The sequence below is a fragment of the Mustelus asterias genome, chromosome 23 (assembly GCF_964213995.1).
Source record: "Mustelus asterias chromosome 23, sMusAst1.hap1.1, whole genome shotgun sequence".
In the NCBI taxonomy this organism is placed as follows: domain Eukaryota; kingdom Metazoa; phylum Chordata; class Chondrichthyes; order Carcharhiniformes; family Triakidae; genus Mustelus; species Mustelus asterias.
Window position 1 is genome coordinate 20385607 of NC_135823.1, and position 16600 is coordinate 20402206.

The window sequence follows — 16600 nt, forward strand, 5'->3', positions numbered from 1 at the left end:
ATGGTCATAATTTCGAGGTACAAATGTGAACCCATGGCACACAGACATCCTCATGAACGTTGGGTCCAAAAGCCTATTGCCTGAACCCACATCATTTTAGAATAGAGAAAAAAACAAGATCACAATGACAGAAGGAAATTGGGTGAACTTGAAGTGAAATCCAAGAGAACAAAAGCTATTGGACTGAGGGAGGGAAAAGTGACAGGAAAAGAACACACAACTAGTTACAATTTACAACCTGCAGAAATTATATTCCAGTTACATTGTTCCTTTTTGGACTTCCAAGAGAAAGAAGCATGTCAGAGCCATAAATTTAAAGTTTACTTATTAGTGTGACAAGTAGACTTACATCAACACTGCAATGAAGTTACTGTGAAAATCACCTAGTCGCCACACTCTGGCACCTATTCAGATACACTGAGGGAGAATTTAGCATGGCCAATGCACCTAACCAGCACATCTTTTGGACTGTGGGAGGAAACCGGAGCACCTGGAGGAAACCCACGCAGACACGGGGAGAATGTGCAGACTCCGCACAGACAGTGACCCAAGCCGGAAATCGAACCGGGTCCCTGGCACAGTGAGGCAGCAGTGCTAACCACTGTGCCACCGTGCTGCACTTGCTCACACCATTAGCAGGGTCTTCGTTACAAAAACTAGCCTTAAATGGCTGCAGACCGATTCATCAGCAGTAATGGTGCAAATCCAGAAACTCCATGACACGAAATGGTCTTTCAGCCCCAACCCCCGCCAACACCACTACCAAGTTTTGTTGGGGTTTATGGTGGAGTGATGCAAGTCACCTAGCAATTTGTGGAAAATCAGAACTCAGTGTTTCTCTTGTCTTCCAAAAATCATTGGGTTTTTGCTCACTAATAATGGCATTTGTCGTGAATATACCATTACTTTCCTAGCAACTTCTAGGCCAATGTTAGCTCACACTTATCTGGAGACAGCTGAACAGAGAAACTGTTCACAAAAGACCTTTTGATTTTACACAATCTATTGCAGCGGTGACAGCTACAACAAAGGTTGGAATTTAACCGGTGGGATGCAAAATTGCAGGTGGGAGGAAACAAAAGGGTTATGAAAGATTTTGGATCCTATAAATGGCTTCCGAATATAAATCTATGTGGTAAATGATGAATCCATGCAAGTCATTAAGTTGTAGTTGGTTAAGCTGGAGCTGTGAGCAGTTTGCTCTCTTTTAGGCACTCCATTACAAAACAATCACCGGTGCATGGAAAGGTTTCATGCAGATTCACTTGGGCAATAACCAGGAATGATCAATTGAGACTCAATAGAACTAGAATTGTATTAAATGGGAAGAGAGAAAATTAAGTGGAGATCTAACAGTTATAAGTCCTGAAAGGATACTGGAGAATAGAGAAAAATTATTTCCAGTGTTTGACAAATTGCCAAAAGGGACATTAACTCGGAGTGCTGGAAGCATAAATAGGAAGATTAGAAGGAATTTTTCCACACAAGCTCCCCCCTCGCCTATACATACACACAAGAGAGTTATCAGAATATGAAGCATTTGGCCACAGATGGCTATTAAAGCCAGTCAATGCCATTTAAGAGGAAATTAGATAAAACATTTTTAGAAAGATAATGATGGGTATAAGGAGAGCGCAGGAAAGAAGGGATTAGATGGCCTCTGCGGTGAATCTGCCACCTGCACAGGGATAATGGCCAAATAGCTTTCACTTGTCGCAAAATTTCTGCAATTTCCCAAATTTCCAGGATGTCAGTTCCTTTTGCAGGACTAAAAATGCAACTTTCTAGCACAGAAAGAGGTGAGAAAACAGTCGATTTCTGAAGCAGCCAGGCAAGTTGAGACAACTGATATTTCCCAGGCAGCTAAAGCACATTCTAACATTTCATGTATTCAACTCCAGAACTTCATCTTGTACACGACAACATGAAAATTCAAGGTGCACCTAGTTCAGAAGTCAGCATAATTATTACCTTCATTCCGCCTTTGGTGCCGAGGAACATAGTTAAACTGCAGGTCGATCTGTCTATTCTGTCGGGCCTCTGCTCTGCTTTTGCTGTGAGAGGCAGCTTTATGCGCTTTGTAGTCGATTTCTGAGCGAAAGGCATGAGTAAACTGCTCAGTGTTACACCGTCCTTCCTCACATAGATAGTGCTTCTCACGGAAATGATCACGAAGATAATCATAATCGCTGCAATAAAGGAAAACAAGTCACAATTTTAGTAAATGTTTCCAATAACTCAAAAAAGTGACCAAGGAGGTGGATGGGGGCAAGGCAGTGGACGTGGTATATATGGATTTTAGTAAGGCGTTTGATAAGGTTCACCATGGTAGGCTTCTGCAGAAAATGCAGATGTATGGGATTGGGGGTGATCTAGGAAATTGGATCAGGAATTGGCTAGCGGATAGGAAACAGAGGGTGGTGGTTGATAGTAAATATTCATCATGGAGTGCGGTTACAAGTGGTGTACCTCAGGGATCTGTTTTGGGGCCACTGCTGTTTGTAATATTTATTAATGATCTGGATGAGGGTATAGTTGGGTGGATTAGCAAATTTGCTGATGACACCAAAGTCGGTGGTGTGGTAGACAGTGAGGAAGGGTGTCGTAGTTTGCAGGAAGACTTAGACAGGTTGCAAAGTTGGGCCGAGAGGTGGCGGATGGAGTTTAATGCGGAGAAGTGTGAGGTAATTCACTTTGGTAGGAATAACAGATGTGTTGAGTATAGGGCTAACGGGAGGACTTTGAATAGTGTGGAGGAGCAGAGGGATCTAGGTGTATGTGTGCATAGATCCCTGAAAGTTGGGAATCAAGTAGATAAGGTTGTTAAGAAGGCATATGGTGTCTTGGCGTTTATTGGTAGGGGGATTGAATTTAGGAGTCGTAGCGTTATGTTGCAACTGTACACAACTCTGGTGCGGCCGCACTTGGAGTACTGTGTGCAGTTCTGGTCCCCACATTACAGGAAGGATGTGGAGGCTTTGGAGAGGGTGCAGAGGAGGTTTACCAGGATGTTGCCTGGTATGGAGGGGAGATCCTATGAGGAGAGGCTGAGGGATTTGGGATTGTTTTCGCTGGAAAGGCGGCGGCTAAGAGGGGATCTTATTGAAACATATAAGATGATTAGAGGTTTAGATAGGGTGGATAGTGATAGCCTTTTTCCTCTGATGGAGAAATCCAGCACGAGGGGGCATGGCTTTAAATTGAGGGGGGGTAGTTATAGAACCGATGTCAGGGGTAGGTTCTTTACCCAGAGGGTGGTGAGGGATTGGAATGCCCTGCCAGCATCAGTAGTAAATGCGCCTAGTTTGGGGGCGTTTAAGAGATCCGTAGATAGGTTCATGGACGAAAAGAAATTGGTTTAGGTTGGAGGGTCACAGTTTTTTTTTAACTGGTCGGTGCAACATCGTGGGCCGAAGGGCCTGTTCTGCGCTGTAATGTTCTATGTTCTATGTTCTATGTTCTATAAACGCTAAAGTCATACAGATCACAAATGTCCAATCTTATTGAACAGGGTAATAGCAAAGGATTCTGCAATTAGCCTTCTGGGACTAGCAGATCAAACATAACAGGACACAAACAGAACTAGCCATGGTCTCTGATACGGATTGCTAATCAGAGAGCCATATTGGAAAGTTCCTCACATAAGCACAGGTTTGAATTTAGTTGTGATGCCCCCTGCCCCCTCCACCCCCGTTCACCCTTTACTTAAGTCAATTTTCAGTGAAGGGAGAAAATTAGCGGAAAAAACCATTGAAATGTACAATGTCAAGGTTTGAAGTTTAATGTAATATTTGTGTCAACTACAATTGATGGATAGGCGATATTTCTTTTATTAAACAGCCCGGTGACTTTGGATTTCAATAAGGAAACCAGCTTGATAGAAGATTTATTTTTGATTTGATGTAATCCATGTCAGCATCAAACATTACGTTCTGGGTAAAAGTTCCTTCCACACAGCTCAACAGGAATTTCAAATTATTGATATGACACTTCTATTTCCCATTAGTCACCTTTGTGGTGATAGAATCCTACAGTGCAGAAGGAGGCCATTTGATCCACCAACCACAATCCCACCCAGGCCCCATCCCTATAACCTCCTGCATTTACCCAAGCTAGCCAGTCCCTCTGACACTAAGTGGCAATTTAGCATGGCCAATCCACCTAACCTGCACATCTTTGGACTATGGGAACAAACTGGAGTACTCGGAGGAAACCCACACAGACACGGGGAGAATGTGCAAACTCCACAGAGTGACCCAAGCCGAGAATTGAACCTCGGTCCCTGGAGCTGCGAGGCAGCAGTGCTAACTACTGTGCCCCCCCCCCCCCCCCCCCCCCAAAATCAAAGTGAAGAATGTGGGGACCTTGAATTAGGCTGCTGAGCTACAGACAGTTTTGAGCTGGGAACGTCTTTCTGCTATTAACTGGATCAAAACGACTCAATTTTATTTAGGACACTCGCATCCTTTTAGTCTGACATGAATTTTAGCCCAGATTACCAAAGGTAAAGCGTATTAAATTAATGCATCACATGCCCATTGCTGCCTCCACAATTTATAGCAAAGTTCTTTTGTCAATAAACTGATTCACTGTTACTCTCCATTATACGTTTACGAATCGTGGAACAGCATCCAAAACCCGCAGGTTTTTCCCCTACTCACCTATAATATTCTTGAGCACCATCTGAATCACAGAAGTGACAGAAATAGTGGTCCCTTCTTAAATGTTTTAGCAGTTCATCATTATCCAAATAACGGTCATCACAGAATTTACATAAAGGATGCCCACGATGTGAAGTGTCGTCCGGGTCACCATGAATTCGATGGCGTGCAAGATCTTTCCGGCTGTACCATTTGCGTTCGTAAGTAAAAATCTGAAAAAGGAGAAAAACATTTTATCCCAATCATCTAATTTTGTTTGATATATTACAGCAATAGAAAGCAGCCGCTTTATTCAGTATACTCTTGTACCAGCCATGTACAACCACAGTAATAATCCAGCCACTTCAGGGGATTCCTTAATGAACCAGTGTTCCTCCATACGCATCCAAGCAATGTATCTGACTTTATAGAGAAACCACAGAGCTTATACCACCCAAGTACCTCAACACTGAGCAGTCTGGGACTACAGCCCAATAAATTAATACAGCTTTCTGCTGAGAATGGAATGTATCTGAGAGGATCCAAGTCAAGGACATCTTCACAGATGCGAAAGTGATTCACCCATGTCTATTATATTCTGGAATATATTATCTTGGTAACTACCGGTTACGGGGAATGCAATTGAGTTTATGGAGGGCAATATAACCATGGTGGCAGGGTATGTGGAAAACAGAGAAGGGCTAAATAATTTGTTGGGTCCATGTTATTTTCCCTTGTCTCTTGTATATATGTTTTACTATGATTATTGATGGTATGAATGGAATGTAGAGATTAAAGGTTAAATGGTACATCACTGTTAGTGAATCACTCAAACGGCTATAAGTACAATATCTCGATAACGGCCAGATTTGACGCTGTTAGACAGGCTTACGGTTACAAGACAAATTTGAAAGGGAAAGCTGTCCAACAATAGTAGTTTAATTTTAGCATTTGTGAAGGAAGTGTCAAAAGGAATTGTACATTCCACTATGACGGACGACACTCAAGAACATAGACACAACACAAGTCAAAAACACATCTGAGCACTGAACTTCAGGCCAATAAAATGCCAAAAATATCTTACAGGAAAGGTACCAAAGTCAAAGCTTTGCAGATTTTCTTGTCAAAAAATATCAGCAAAGCAATGATTTGATAGTTTTAAAAACAAAACCTGGTCAGCATATTTCAGTACTTTACAAAATTTGTTCATGGAATGTGGGCGATGCTAGCTATGCCAACATTTATTGCCCGTTGCTAAATGCACTCAAGAAGGTGGTGGTGAGTTGCCTTCTTGGATCGTTGCAGTCAAGTGGTGCAGATACACCCACAGTGGTGTTAGAGGGAGTTCTAGGATTCTGACCCAGCAACAATGAAGGAATGACAATATGTTTCCAAGTCAGAATGGTGTGTGATTTGGAGGGGAACTTAACAGGCTGTGATGTTCCCATGCATCTGCTACTCTAGGTGCTAGGAGTTACAGATTTGGAGCTGCAAAAGGAGCCATGGTGAGCTGCTGCAGCGCACACTGTCAATGGTACACAGAGGAAGTAAATGTTTAATGGGGTGGAGGGGTGCCAGTCAAGTCGGCTGCTTTATCCTGGATGGTGTCGAGCTTCTTGTGTGTTGTTTGCACTATACTCATCCAGGCAAGTGGAGAGTATTCCATCACACCCTTGATTTATGTTTCGTAGATAGTGGACAGACTGTGGGAAGTCAGGAGGAGAGTCGCTCGCCAAAAAATACCCAGAGTATTTAACAACTATACTTTTTAGAACTGGTTTCCATTGCAAGACAAATTTCCAAAATGTTTCTTGCATAGTCAAGCTGAACATTGGCATCCAGAAGTTATACAAAGCTTTAGGAGAATGTTTAGTTTTGCAATTTTGGATAATGATACTAAAAATAAATTGTTATACCGCAATCTGAAAATATATTAACAAAGTCTGCTATATCCTGCTGGGTAAAAGTTAATTTTTCAAAATATATTGCGCATTTTGTTTTGCAAACTGATACCTACTGAATAAAATACAATATACATAAAAGAAATATGACCAATACACAGAGCTATACAAATGATTATTACCAGAGAACTAATTTTGAGAGGCACAAAACTTACCTGGAGGTGTCTTACACAAAGCTTACAGCTGAACATCTCATGTTGCTTCCTCATGTGATGTTCTAGGTCCTCAAAAGTATTAAATGGTCTTGACTCAGCACATACCGGGCAGTCATGTTGCAAAAGTTTCCTTAAAAAAAAATCAAATTATTAAGACTCAAAGCGAGTTTATAATTTAATCTTATTTTTGTTTCCTGAAATGCATAGAAGGTTAGTATTAAATTACAGAAAGGAACAGCAGCAAAACCTAAACTTTGGAAAGCCCTCCCTAAACCCCTCTGCCTTAAAGCCAACCTCTTTGACCAAGCTTTTGGTCACCTGCACAAATGTTGTCTGATGTGGATTGGTGTCAAATTCTGCTTTATAGCATTTTTGTAGTCTTGTAGTCTCAATTACATTAAAGGCACTACATGAGTTGAAGTTCATAGAAACCCGACAGTGCAGAAGGAGGCCATTCGGCCCATCGAGTCTGCACCGACCACAATCCCACCCAGGCCCTACCCGCTAATCCCTTTTTTTTTTACCCGCTAATCCCTCTAACCTACGCATCCCAGGACTCTAAGGGGCAATTTTTAACCTGGCCAATCAACCTAACCCGCACACCTTTGGACTGTGGGAGGAAACCGGAGCACCCGGAGGAAACCCACGCAGACACGAGGAGAATGTGCAAACTCCACACAGACAGTGACCCGAGCCGGGAATCGAACCCGGGACCCTGGAGCTGTGAAGCAGCAGTGCTAACCACTGTGCTACCGTGCCGCCCTGTTGTAAATGCCATTGTTGTAAATGCAATAAGCTGATTTATTCAGCTTAATGTTCTCCAAACAATAAAGCTGTAAAATATGTTCAATCATTGAGTTTGTGATATATCATAATCATAGTGACACAAGTACAACATTCAGGTGAACTAGGGGAAATGTTTTGTGTTTTTTTTTAAATGACCAACTTTGAAATCCCACATTGACTTCCTAATTCTGTAGAAAAACCTACAAGTTGCAATGCATTTTGTTTTACGTCCAAGTCTTAACATAGAAATACAGAAAATAGGAGCAGAAGGCCGTTCGGTAAACCTTCACTGCACTCCCTGTAGAGCAAGAACATCGTTGCTCAGATAAGACCAAAATTGCACACAATAATCCGTGTGTGGCCTCACCAAGGTCTTGTATAATTTTATCAAGACATGTGCAACACGGTGGCACAGTGGTTAGCAATGCTACCTCAGCGTCAGGGATTCGGGTTCGATTCCAGCCTCAGGTGACTGTCAGTGTGGAGTTTGCACATTCTACCCACGTCTGCATGGGTTTCCTCCCACAGTCCAAAAGATGTGTGGGTTAGATTGATTGGCCATGCTAACTTGCTCCTTAGTGCCAGGGGGATGAGTGGGGTAAATACGTTGGGTTGCAGGGATAGAGCCTGGTGGTTTGTTGTCATAGTAGGTTTGATGGGTCGAATGGCCTCCTTCTGTACTGTAGGGAATTGTATATCCTGCACTCTAATCCTCTCGCTATGAAGGGCAACATGCCTTTGTTTACTCCTGCTGCACCAACATGCTTACCCTCAGTGACTGGTGTAAAAGGACTTCCAGGTCTCGTTCCACATTCCCTCTCAATTTATGGCCAGATGGTGATCTGCCTTCCCGTTTTTGCTACCAAAGTGGATAATTTCACCTTTAACAAAATTGTACTGCTTCTGCCATTCATTTGCCCACTCACTCAACTTGTCCAAATCACACTGAAGGATCTCTGCATCCTCCTCGCAGCTCACCCAGCTTTTTGTATGCAAATTTGGAGTTATTACATTTAGCTCCCTCATCTAAATCATTAACATGCATAGTGAACAGCTGGGGTCCCAGCACTGATCCCTGCAGCATCCCACTAGTCACTGCCTGCCATTTAGAAAAAGACCCATTTATTCCTACTTTGTCTGCCAGTTTTCTCTCCATCTCAACACACTACCCAACCCGATACTCTTTAATTTTACATGCTAATCTCTTATGGGACTTTGTCGAAAGCCTTCTGAATGCATTTAACATCCATTTAGTCTTTATGATCCTTTTGCAACAGATTGAAAATCTGGATAATAGCAATAAAATTCCTAAAGCATTTTAAGTTGTAGAAAATTAGGTATTGAGTTACCCAGTATCACAAATTTAGTGATCACTAAAAAGGCAGGTGAGGAGATTTTAAGGTTTTTCCCTTACTAGAAACTGGCGGCACAGTGGTTAGCACTGCGGTCTCAGTGCCAAGGAGCCGGGTTCCATTCCTGTCCAGTCTTGGTGACTGTTTTATGTGGAGTTTGCTCATTCTCCCCATGTCTGTGTGGGTTTCCTCTGGGTGCTCCAGTTTCCTCCCACAGTCCAAAGATGTGGTTAGATGGATTGGCAATGCTAAATGAGCAGGGTTACAGGGAGAGGGCAGGGACTGGGTGGGGTGCTCTTTCGGTGAGTGATTGCCGGATAGACTTTTTCTACACAGTAGATTCTATGGCTCCATAGCAGTCCACAATTATATTTAAGATGGAAATAAATAAATTTTCCAAATGGAAAATAAATTTCAAAATATGTAGGGAAAGTGAAAGCTTTCAGATAGCCAGGACTGTGATTCAGAGAGACGTGTGGGTCCTTGGTCACGAATCACAGAAACTTTCAATGTAGAGCAGGCAATTAGGAAGACATATGGCACATTAGCCTTTATTGCCAGAGGGTTGGAGTATGGTCATTTTGCTGCAATTATATTTGGAGTTTAGAAGGATGAGGGGGGATCTTATGGAGACTTATAAGATAATGCGGGGGCTGGATAGGGTGGAGGCGGAGAGATTCTTTCCACTTAGTAAGGAAGTTAAAACTAGAGGACACAGCCTCAAAATAAAGGGGGGTCGGTTTAAGACAGAGTTGAGGAGGAACTTCTTCTCCCAGAGGGTGGTGAATCTCTGGAATTCTCTGCCCATTGAGGTGGTGGAGGCTACCTCGCTGAATATGTTTAAAGCGCGGATGGATGGATTCCTGATCGGTAAGGGAATTAAGGGTTATGGGGATCAGGCGGGTAAGTGGTACTGATCCACGTCAGATCAGCCATGATCTTATTGAATGGCGGGGCAGGCTCGAGGGGCTAGATGGCCTACTCCTGCTCCTATTTCTTATGTTCTTATATGTGGCTTTGGCCAAATCGCATCTAGAAAACTATGCAGTTTTGGTCCCCTCTCCCAAGGAAAGCTGTACTTTCCTGACAGGTGGGGCAACAAAGGTTGACTGGATTGATCCCTAGGATGTGGGGGCTATCCTACAAGAAAAGATTGAGCAGAATGGTCCTATATTCTCTGCAGCTTAGAAGAATCGAGTGGTTGAAGTAAATAATATGGATGGATTTAAAGGGAAGGCAATTACATGAAGAATGGAATAGATGGTTAGGATTATAAATTTAGATGAGGAAAGATAGGAGGCCCAAGTGGAGATAGACTGTTAGGGCCAAATGGCCTATTTCTGTGCAACATTCACTATAAAATTCATGGGGAACACTTTTCTATTCTTGTTCAGACTAGGGTATAGGGTGCAGAAACCAGGCAGTGCAGATTGGAAATCATTAATTCAAGGTACGCAATTTTCTATCCACTTTATATGGGATGGAAAAATTCTTCCCTGTCCCATTAAATTTTCCTCTGCATTTGATCCAATGTGCCCAGGAAGGAGAAAATATCCAAGCTTCTGACCTGGGGATAAAAATTCACGTGGTTCTCTTTTAACTTCCCTCATAGTTCTTTAAACTTAGCAAATAAGGTTTTTATATAGACAAAACAGGACTAATATTTGAACTGCATGTGTGTTGTCCGGTATGTTACCATTCCATATTTAGAAATAAGAAAAAAATACCTAAACTGGGCATGAATCCTCCCATCGGCAATATAAATATCAAATTTCTTTTCATGATGGAACTGATGAGTTGCTATGGTTGAAAATGGGGCAATTTTCTTCATAAACACAACCTGCACGGAACAAAGGTAAAACAAAGGTATTAAGTATTCACATTAGCAAAATTTACATTCAATGGTGTATGCAGCAGCTAAGGTTCTGTAATAAAGATAACAGTGAGCTCATCAGCAATCGCTGTTATCAGATTAAATTGAACAGCAACTTCTGGCAACCAAACATGCAGTTAAACACAAATCAGGGTTTGCTCTGAGTTGCCCTGCTTCTCCAGAAGTTTCACAATGCTAATATCTCAGTGTCAGTATTCAAGTCCAGTGAAAAGGCACAATGTTAAGACAATTTCTAATCATTGCAAGTTCCCATGAGAAACCTCAACACAAGCCTGTGGGCAAATACAAATCAGCTGATATTGTGTTTGCCACCAATGCAAAAACTGGGCCAAAACATGTTCACAGAACAATCCATAAATTCAGACACTGGTTATTAAGCCTTGGAGGCCAACTATGATTTCTGAACTAATAAAAGCCAAAATAATCGAAATGCAAAAGAGAAAATTAGACCAGTGGGGTTTTGTTTTGACTGAATTCTAACAAAGAGCCCCACCCAAACATCAATCTTCCAGATCGATTGCCCTCCTATACAGTTTCAACATCCTGTGATTTCAAATCAAAACACACAATTTTGATTCCAGTTTCGATAATGAGAAACAGAAAGTGCATTTTGAAAGTCCATCCTGGTTAATATGACACTGCACTCCAGTAATGCTGAACCATTGCCAAGCTAACTTCCACACACACAGCAAAGAAAAAGGGCTGCAGGGTCACAGTAACAAGTCACAGGTAAAGCACATCATGCACCCCCAGTTAAGATCCCGATGGTAGGAGAGACTGGCAATCTCAGAGCAAAACAAGCCTGGCGGCAAGAGGAATGCTCACTCCCCCTTTGACTGCCTCCTCCCTAATGTACAGCACCGCCTTTGGGAAACAGTGACAGCACAAAGAGAGAGAGTGATCTCCATTTAGAGAGCTCAGAGTGTGGCAACAATCGCAACGCCAACATGGAGACTTCAATTGACTAGGCGCAGCTCAGGCCCTGGGGCTGGAGGAAGAGAAGAACAGAGTGGAAGCCAGGGCTGGGAGACTGTGGAGTGGAGAGGGACCCTGGGTGGCAGGGGGATGTGGAGGTGGACCCTGGGGCTGCAGGGGGAGGGAGGTGTGGAGAGGGACCCTCAGGGGGAGGGAGGTGTGGAGAGGGACCCTAGGGTGGCAGGGGGAGGTGGGGGTGTGGAGGGGGACCCTAGGGTGGCAGGGGGAGTGTGGAGAGGGCCCCTGGGATGGCGGGGGGGGGGGGGGGGGGGGTGTGGAGAAGGCCCATTGGGGGGGGGGGGGGCAGGGGGGTGTGGAGAGGGCCCATGGGGGGGGGGGGGCAGGGGGGTGTGGAGAGGGCCCCTGGGGGGGGGGGGGAGAGAGATGTGGAAGGGGCCCCTGGGATGGCAGGAGGAGTGTGGAGAGTGCCCGTGGGATGGTAGGAGGGTGTAGAGAGGGCCCCTGGGGTGGCAGGGGGAGGGGGGGTGTGGAGAGGGACCCTGGGGAGGGATGTGGAGGGGGCCCCTGGGGTGGCAGGGGGCAGGAGGTATAGAGGGGGACCCTAGGGTGGCAGGGGGGTGTGGAGAGGGCCCCTTGGAGGGGGGAGCAGGTGTGGAGAGGGCCCCTGGGGTGGCAGGGGGAGGGGGGTTGTGGAGAGGGCCCCTGGGGTGGCAGGGGGAGGGGGGGTGTGGAGAGGGACCCTGGGGAGGGATGTGGAGGGGGCCCCTGGGGTGGCAGGGGGCAGGAGGTATAGAGGGGGACCGTAGGGTGGCAGGGGGGTGTGGAGAGGGCCCCTTGGAGGGGGGGGGGGCAGGTGTGGAGAGGGCCCCTGGGGTGGCAGGGGGAGGGGGGTTGTGGAGAGGGCCCCTGGGGTGGCAGGGGGAGGGGGGTTGTGGAGAGGGCCCCTGGGGTGGCAGGGGGAGGGGGGTTGTGGAGAGGGCCCCTGGGGTGGCAGGGGGAGGGGGGTTGTGGAGAGGGCCCCTGGGGTGGCAGGGGGAGGGGGGTTGTGGAGAGGGCCCCTGGGGTGGCAGGGGGAGGGGGGTTGTGGAGAGGGCCCCTGGGTTGGGAGGCGCCTCCTGATTACGGCCCGCGGACTCTGACCTCTCCTCCGGCCCACACACACAGTGCAGAGGAGGCCTGAAACTCTGCCCGAGACCGGGGCCTGCTCTCTCTCTCTCTGCTCACCCACCCGCCCGCCCATCCATCCATCCGGTCCTCCCCCGGCGGCCTCTTTACCTGGTCGAGCTCCAGGCGGCACACGGCGCAGTAGCGCTGGCCGCACAGGGCCCGCATCTTGGTGGAGCAGCGGAAACACACCGGGTGGTCGCACTTGCCCACGGCGAAGATCTCCAGCTCCTGGCAGCACAGCACGCAGCTCCTGTCGGCGCCGGGGCCTGGGCGGGTGCCGCTGGGGCCTGGGCCGGTACCGGGGCGGGTGCCACTGCTGGAGGCCATGCCGCTGCCCGCTCCCTCTGTGTGTGTGTCTCTCTCTCCACCCGGAGGCCCCGCCCCCTGAACACGTCACCGCACGCGCGTCGGAAGTGGCGTCACGTGAGTTGTGAGGCAGCGCGCGCTCGGTGGGGAACGGTTGAGATTTGAAGCAGGCGACCGTTGGGGGGGGTGAGGGCGGGGAGAGCCCACACACATGTACACAGACACACATGTACACACACAGACACACATGTACACTCACACACATGTACACTCACAGACACACATGTACACTCACACACACATGTACACAGACACACATGTACACACACAGACACACATGTACACACACACATGTACACTCACAGACACACATGTACACTCACACACACATGTACACAGACAGACACACATGTACACAGACAGACACACATGTACACACAGCTCAGAATGCTTTCTGTTTGTTCAGGAAACTTGTCTGGGAGCCCAAGGGTTTGTCAAAGAGAGGATAACTTTTCATAGGAACAGACAACACAAGCAGCAGCAGTGGACCATTCAGCCCATCGAGCGTGCTGCGCCATTCATGACTGACTCTTCATTGCAGTGGATTGTAATAAAAGAGGCCATTCAGCCCATTGAGCCCACGTCGACATCTATCCCCATAACTCCAATTTTACCCTGTTAATCCCCTGACACTAAGGGGTAATTTAGCATGGCCAATCCACCTAACCGGCAGCAGTAGACCTTTCAGCCCTTCGAGTCTGCCATTCATTATGACTTTACATTGAATTTTTACAGTGCAGAATGAGGCCATTCCGCCCATGGAGCCTGCACCGACATCAATCCCACCTATCCCCACAACCCCACATACCCTGTTAATCCCCTGACTCTAAGGGGCAATTTAGCATGGCCAATCCACCTAACCCACACATCATTGGAGGGGGAGAGCCTGTCAAGACTGCCCACACGTACACACCTCAGAATGCTTTCTATTAATTCAGAGAACTTGTCTGGGAGTCCCAAGGCTTGTCAACAAGCAGATAACTTTTCATAAAAACATATAAATTAGAAGCAACAGTAGGCCATTCAGCCCTTTGAGCCAGCTCTGCCATTCATAGCTGATCATCAAAATCAATATCCTGATTTCACCCCCCCCCCCCATTATCTTAGCTCTTCTATTTATCTATAGAACTTGTCTGGGAGCTGAAAAGTTTGTCAACGAACTTAACTTTTTAAATTGAATTCTTACAGTGCAGAAAGAGGCCATCCAGATCATTGAGCCTGCACCAGCATCAGTCCCACCTATCCCCACAACCCCATGTATTGACCATGTTAATCCCACTGACACTAAGGGGCAATCTACCAGAGCTAATCCATCTAATCTGCACATCTTTGGACACTAAGGGGCAATTTAGTATGGCCAATCCACCCAACCTGCATATCTTTGGACTGTATTTAAAGTTTATTTATTAGTACCACAAGTAGCCTTACATTAACACCGCAATGAAGTTACTGTGAAAATCCCCTAGTCACCACACTCCGGCACCTGGCCGGGTACAGTGAGGGAGAATTTAGCATAGCCAATGCACATAACTAGCACATCTTTCAGACTGTGGGAGGAAACCAGATCACCGGAGGAAACCCATGCAGACACAGGGAGAATGTGCAGACTCCACACAGACAGTCACCCAAGGCTGGAATCGAACCCGGGTCCCTGGCGCTCTGCCACCGTGCCGCCCCGTAAGAACACATGGAAAACATACTGTACTGCAAATAGGACAGACAGTCATTCTGTCCCTCTAGACTGCGCTGCCACTCAATAAGATCATGGCTTATCTTTGACCTCATCGACACCCTCCTGTCTGATGCCTATACCCTCTGAAGTCCGCAATTTTATCGATTTCACTCTTGAATATGCTCACCAATTGAGTATCCTCAAGCAAAAGAAAGTGGGAATGTCGAAGTGGAAGAATGACAAACTCCCCAGGAATCTTACACAGAGTTTACAATGTTTTGTCCAACTGGTTGGACAGTATTTATGATCCCTACACACTTCATTGCACCCTAGATCATCTCACTCCATCAGCATAACCTTCTATTCCAAACTCCCTCATGAGTTTAATCTTCCCTTTAATTCATCTATGTTATTCCAGGTGGTAGAAAGAATAACATTATAATTACTGGATAAAGAAATTCCTACCGAATTCCCTATTGCATTTATTAATGATTATCTTCTACTCATGGCCTCTAGTCTTGGTCTCCCCTGCAAAATCTTTTCATATCTTAAAGACCTCTACCACGTCACCCCTCAGCTTTCTCAGGATCATGAATTCTCCTAAAGAAGTTGGAAATTCAGGCAAGGCTTTCCAAAGTCTAACCTTTGGACTTTATCCAAGAATTATGTTAGGGTCGAATGCAAGCTAACAAAGAGAATGGTTTGTTCCACTGAGAATGATAATTTGCAGCATTCCTTTGATTCTTGAATGAACATTAATATGCATTAATATGACCTCATTAACATAGAAAGACATTCCCAGGTGCCTCACAGAGGCGTAAACAAAAAAAAAGGAAACTTGGCAAGAATCAGGAGAATGTCAGCAAAAGTTGGTCGAAGAGGTAATTTTAAGATAGTCTTAAGGGAGGATATTGAGATGGAAGGGCAATTTGGAAGTGTAGAGCTCAAGCAGCCGATTACATGAGCTCCTACTTTTCAACTTGTCCTGTCACCTTCAGTTATTTGTGTCCGCGTATCCTCTCTGTTTTTGCACCGGCTTAAAAATTGTACCATAGTTTTTACATTGCCTTTCTCATTCTTCCAACTAAATGTATACGAAGGGATATGGAGGAAGCTGAGGAATGGAGTTCAGAAACAAATCAACCACAATCTTCTGAATGATACAATAGATTCACGAGGCTCCCGTTTCCAGGCATGTTAAGTTCACTGAGACACAAAAGTCTCTTTCAACTGCATCAGCATTTCAAAAGCATGATTCTGTAATTTCTAAACTCCATATGATGTCCCTGTCTTTTCCCCTCTTTATTTTAGCCTCATCTGCACATGTACCAATTGGTGTTAGTGTTGTGAGTCCAAGCCATTAATGTGAATTGAAAACACCTCTCCCTTCTTCCCCCTACACCCCTAACATGGCAATTCCTTTAATACATACCAATTGTTTTCCACCCATCAGCCAATTTTGTACCAAAAACACGATTTCATGAATTTTCATAACTTTGAGCTAATCAAACAGCCATTGATGTGGAACATTGTCAAATGACCTCTGGAAGTCTACTGCTTGTCATAAGGCTCACCACAGTCAGTTTGGGACATCATTTTGTTGTACCTGTTAATCCTCAGATACTTTCGACCAGTTTGCTTACTCCAAGGTTTTACCCCAGTGCCCTTATT

At 45.5% G+C, this 16600-nt stretch overlaps 1 protein-coding gene across 1 annotated transcript in view; it reads right to left on the reverse strand.

Annotated features, from left to right (window-relative positions):
- znf598 (zinc finger protein 598) overlaps positions 1–13271 on the reverse strand; it is a 38966-nt gene extending 25695 nt beyond the window's left edge. The window contains exons 1-5 of the mRNA XM_078240075.1: positions 13000–13271; positions 10622–10734; positions 6757–6886; positions 4662–4873; positions 1972–2189 (exon numbers count right to left, since the gene is read on the reverse strand). Coding sequence (XP_078096201.1) covers positions 1972–2189; positions 4662–4873; positions 6757–6886; positions 10622–10734; positions 13000–13218 — 892 coding nt within the window. The 5' untranslated portion in view covers positions 13219–13271. The remainder of the gene's footprint in view (positions 1–1971; positions 2190–4661; positions 4874–6756; positions 6887–10621; positions 10735–12999) is intronic.
- Between the last annotated feature and the right edge of the window lie 3329 nt (positions 13272–16600).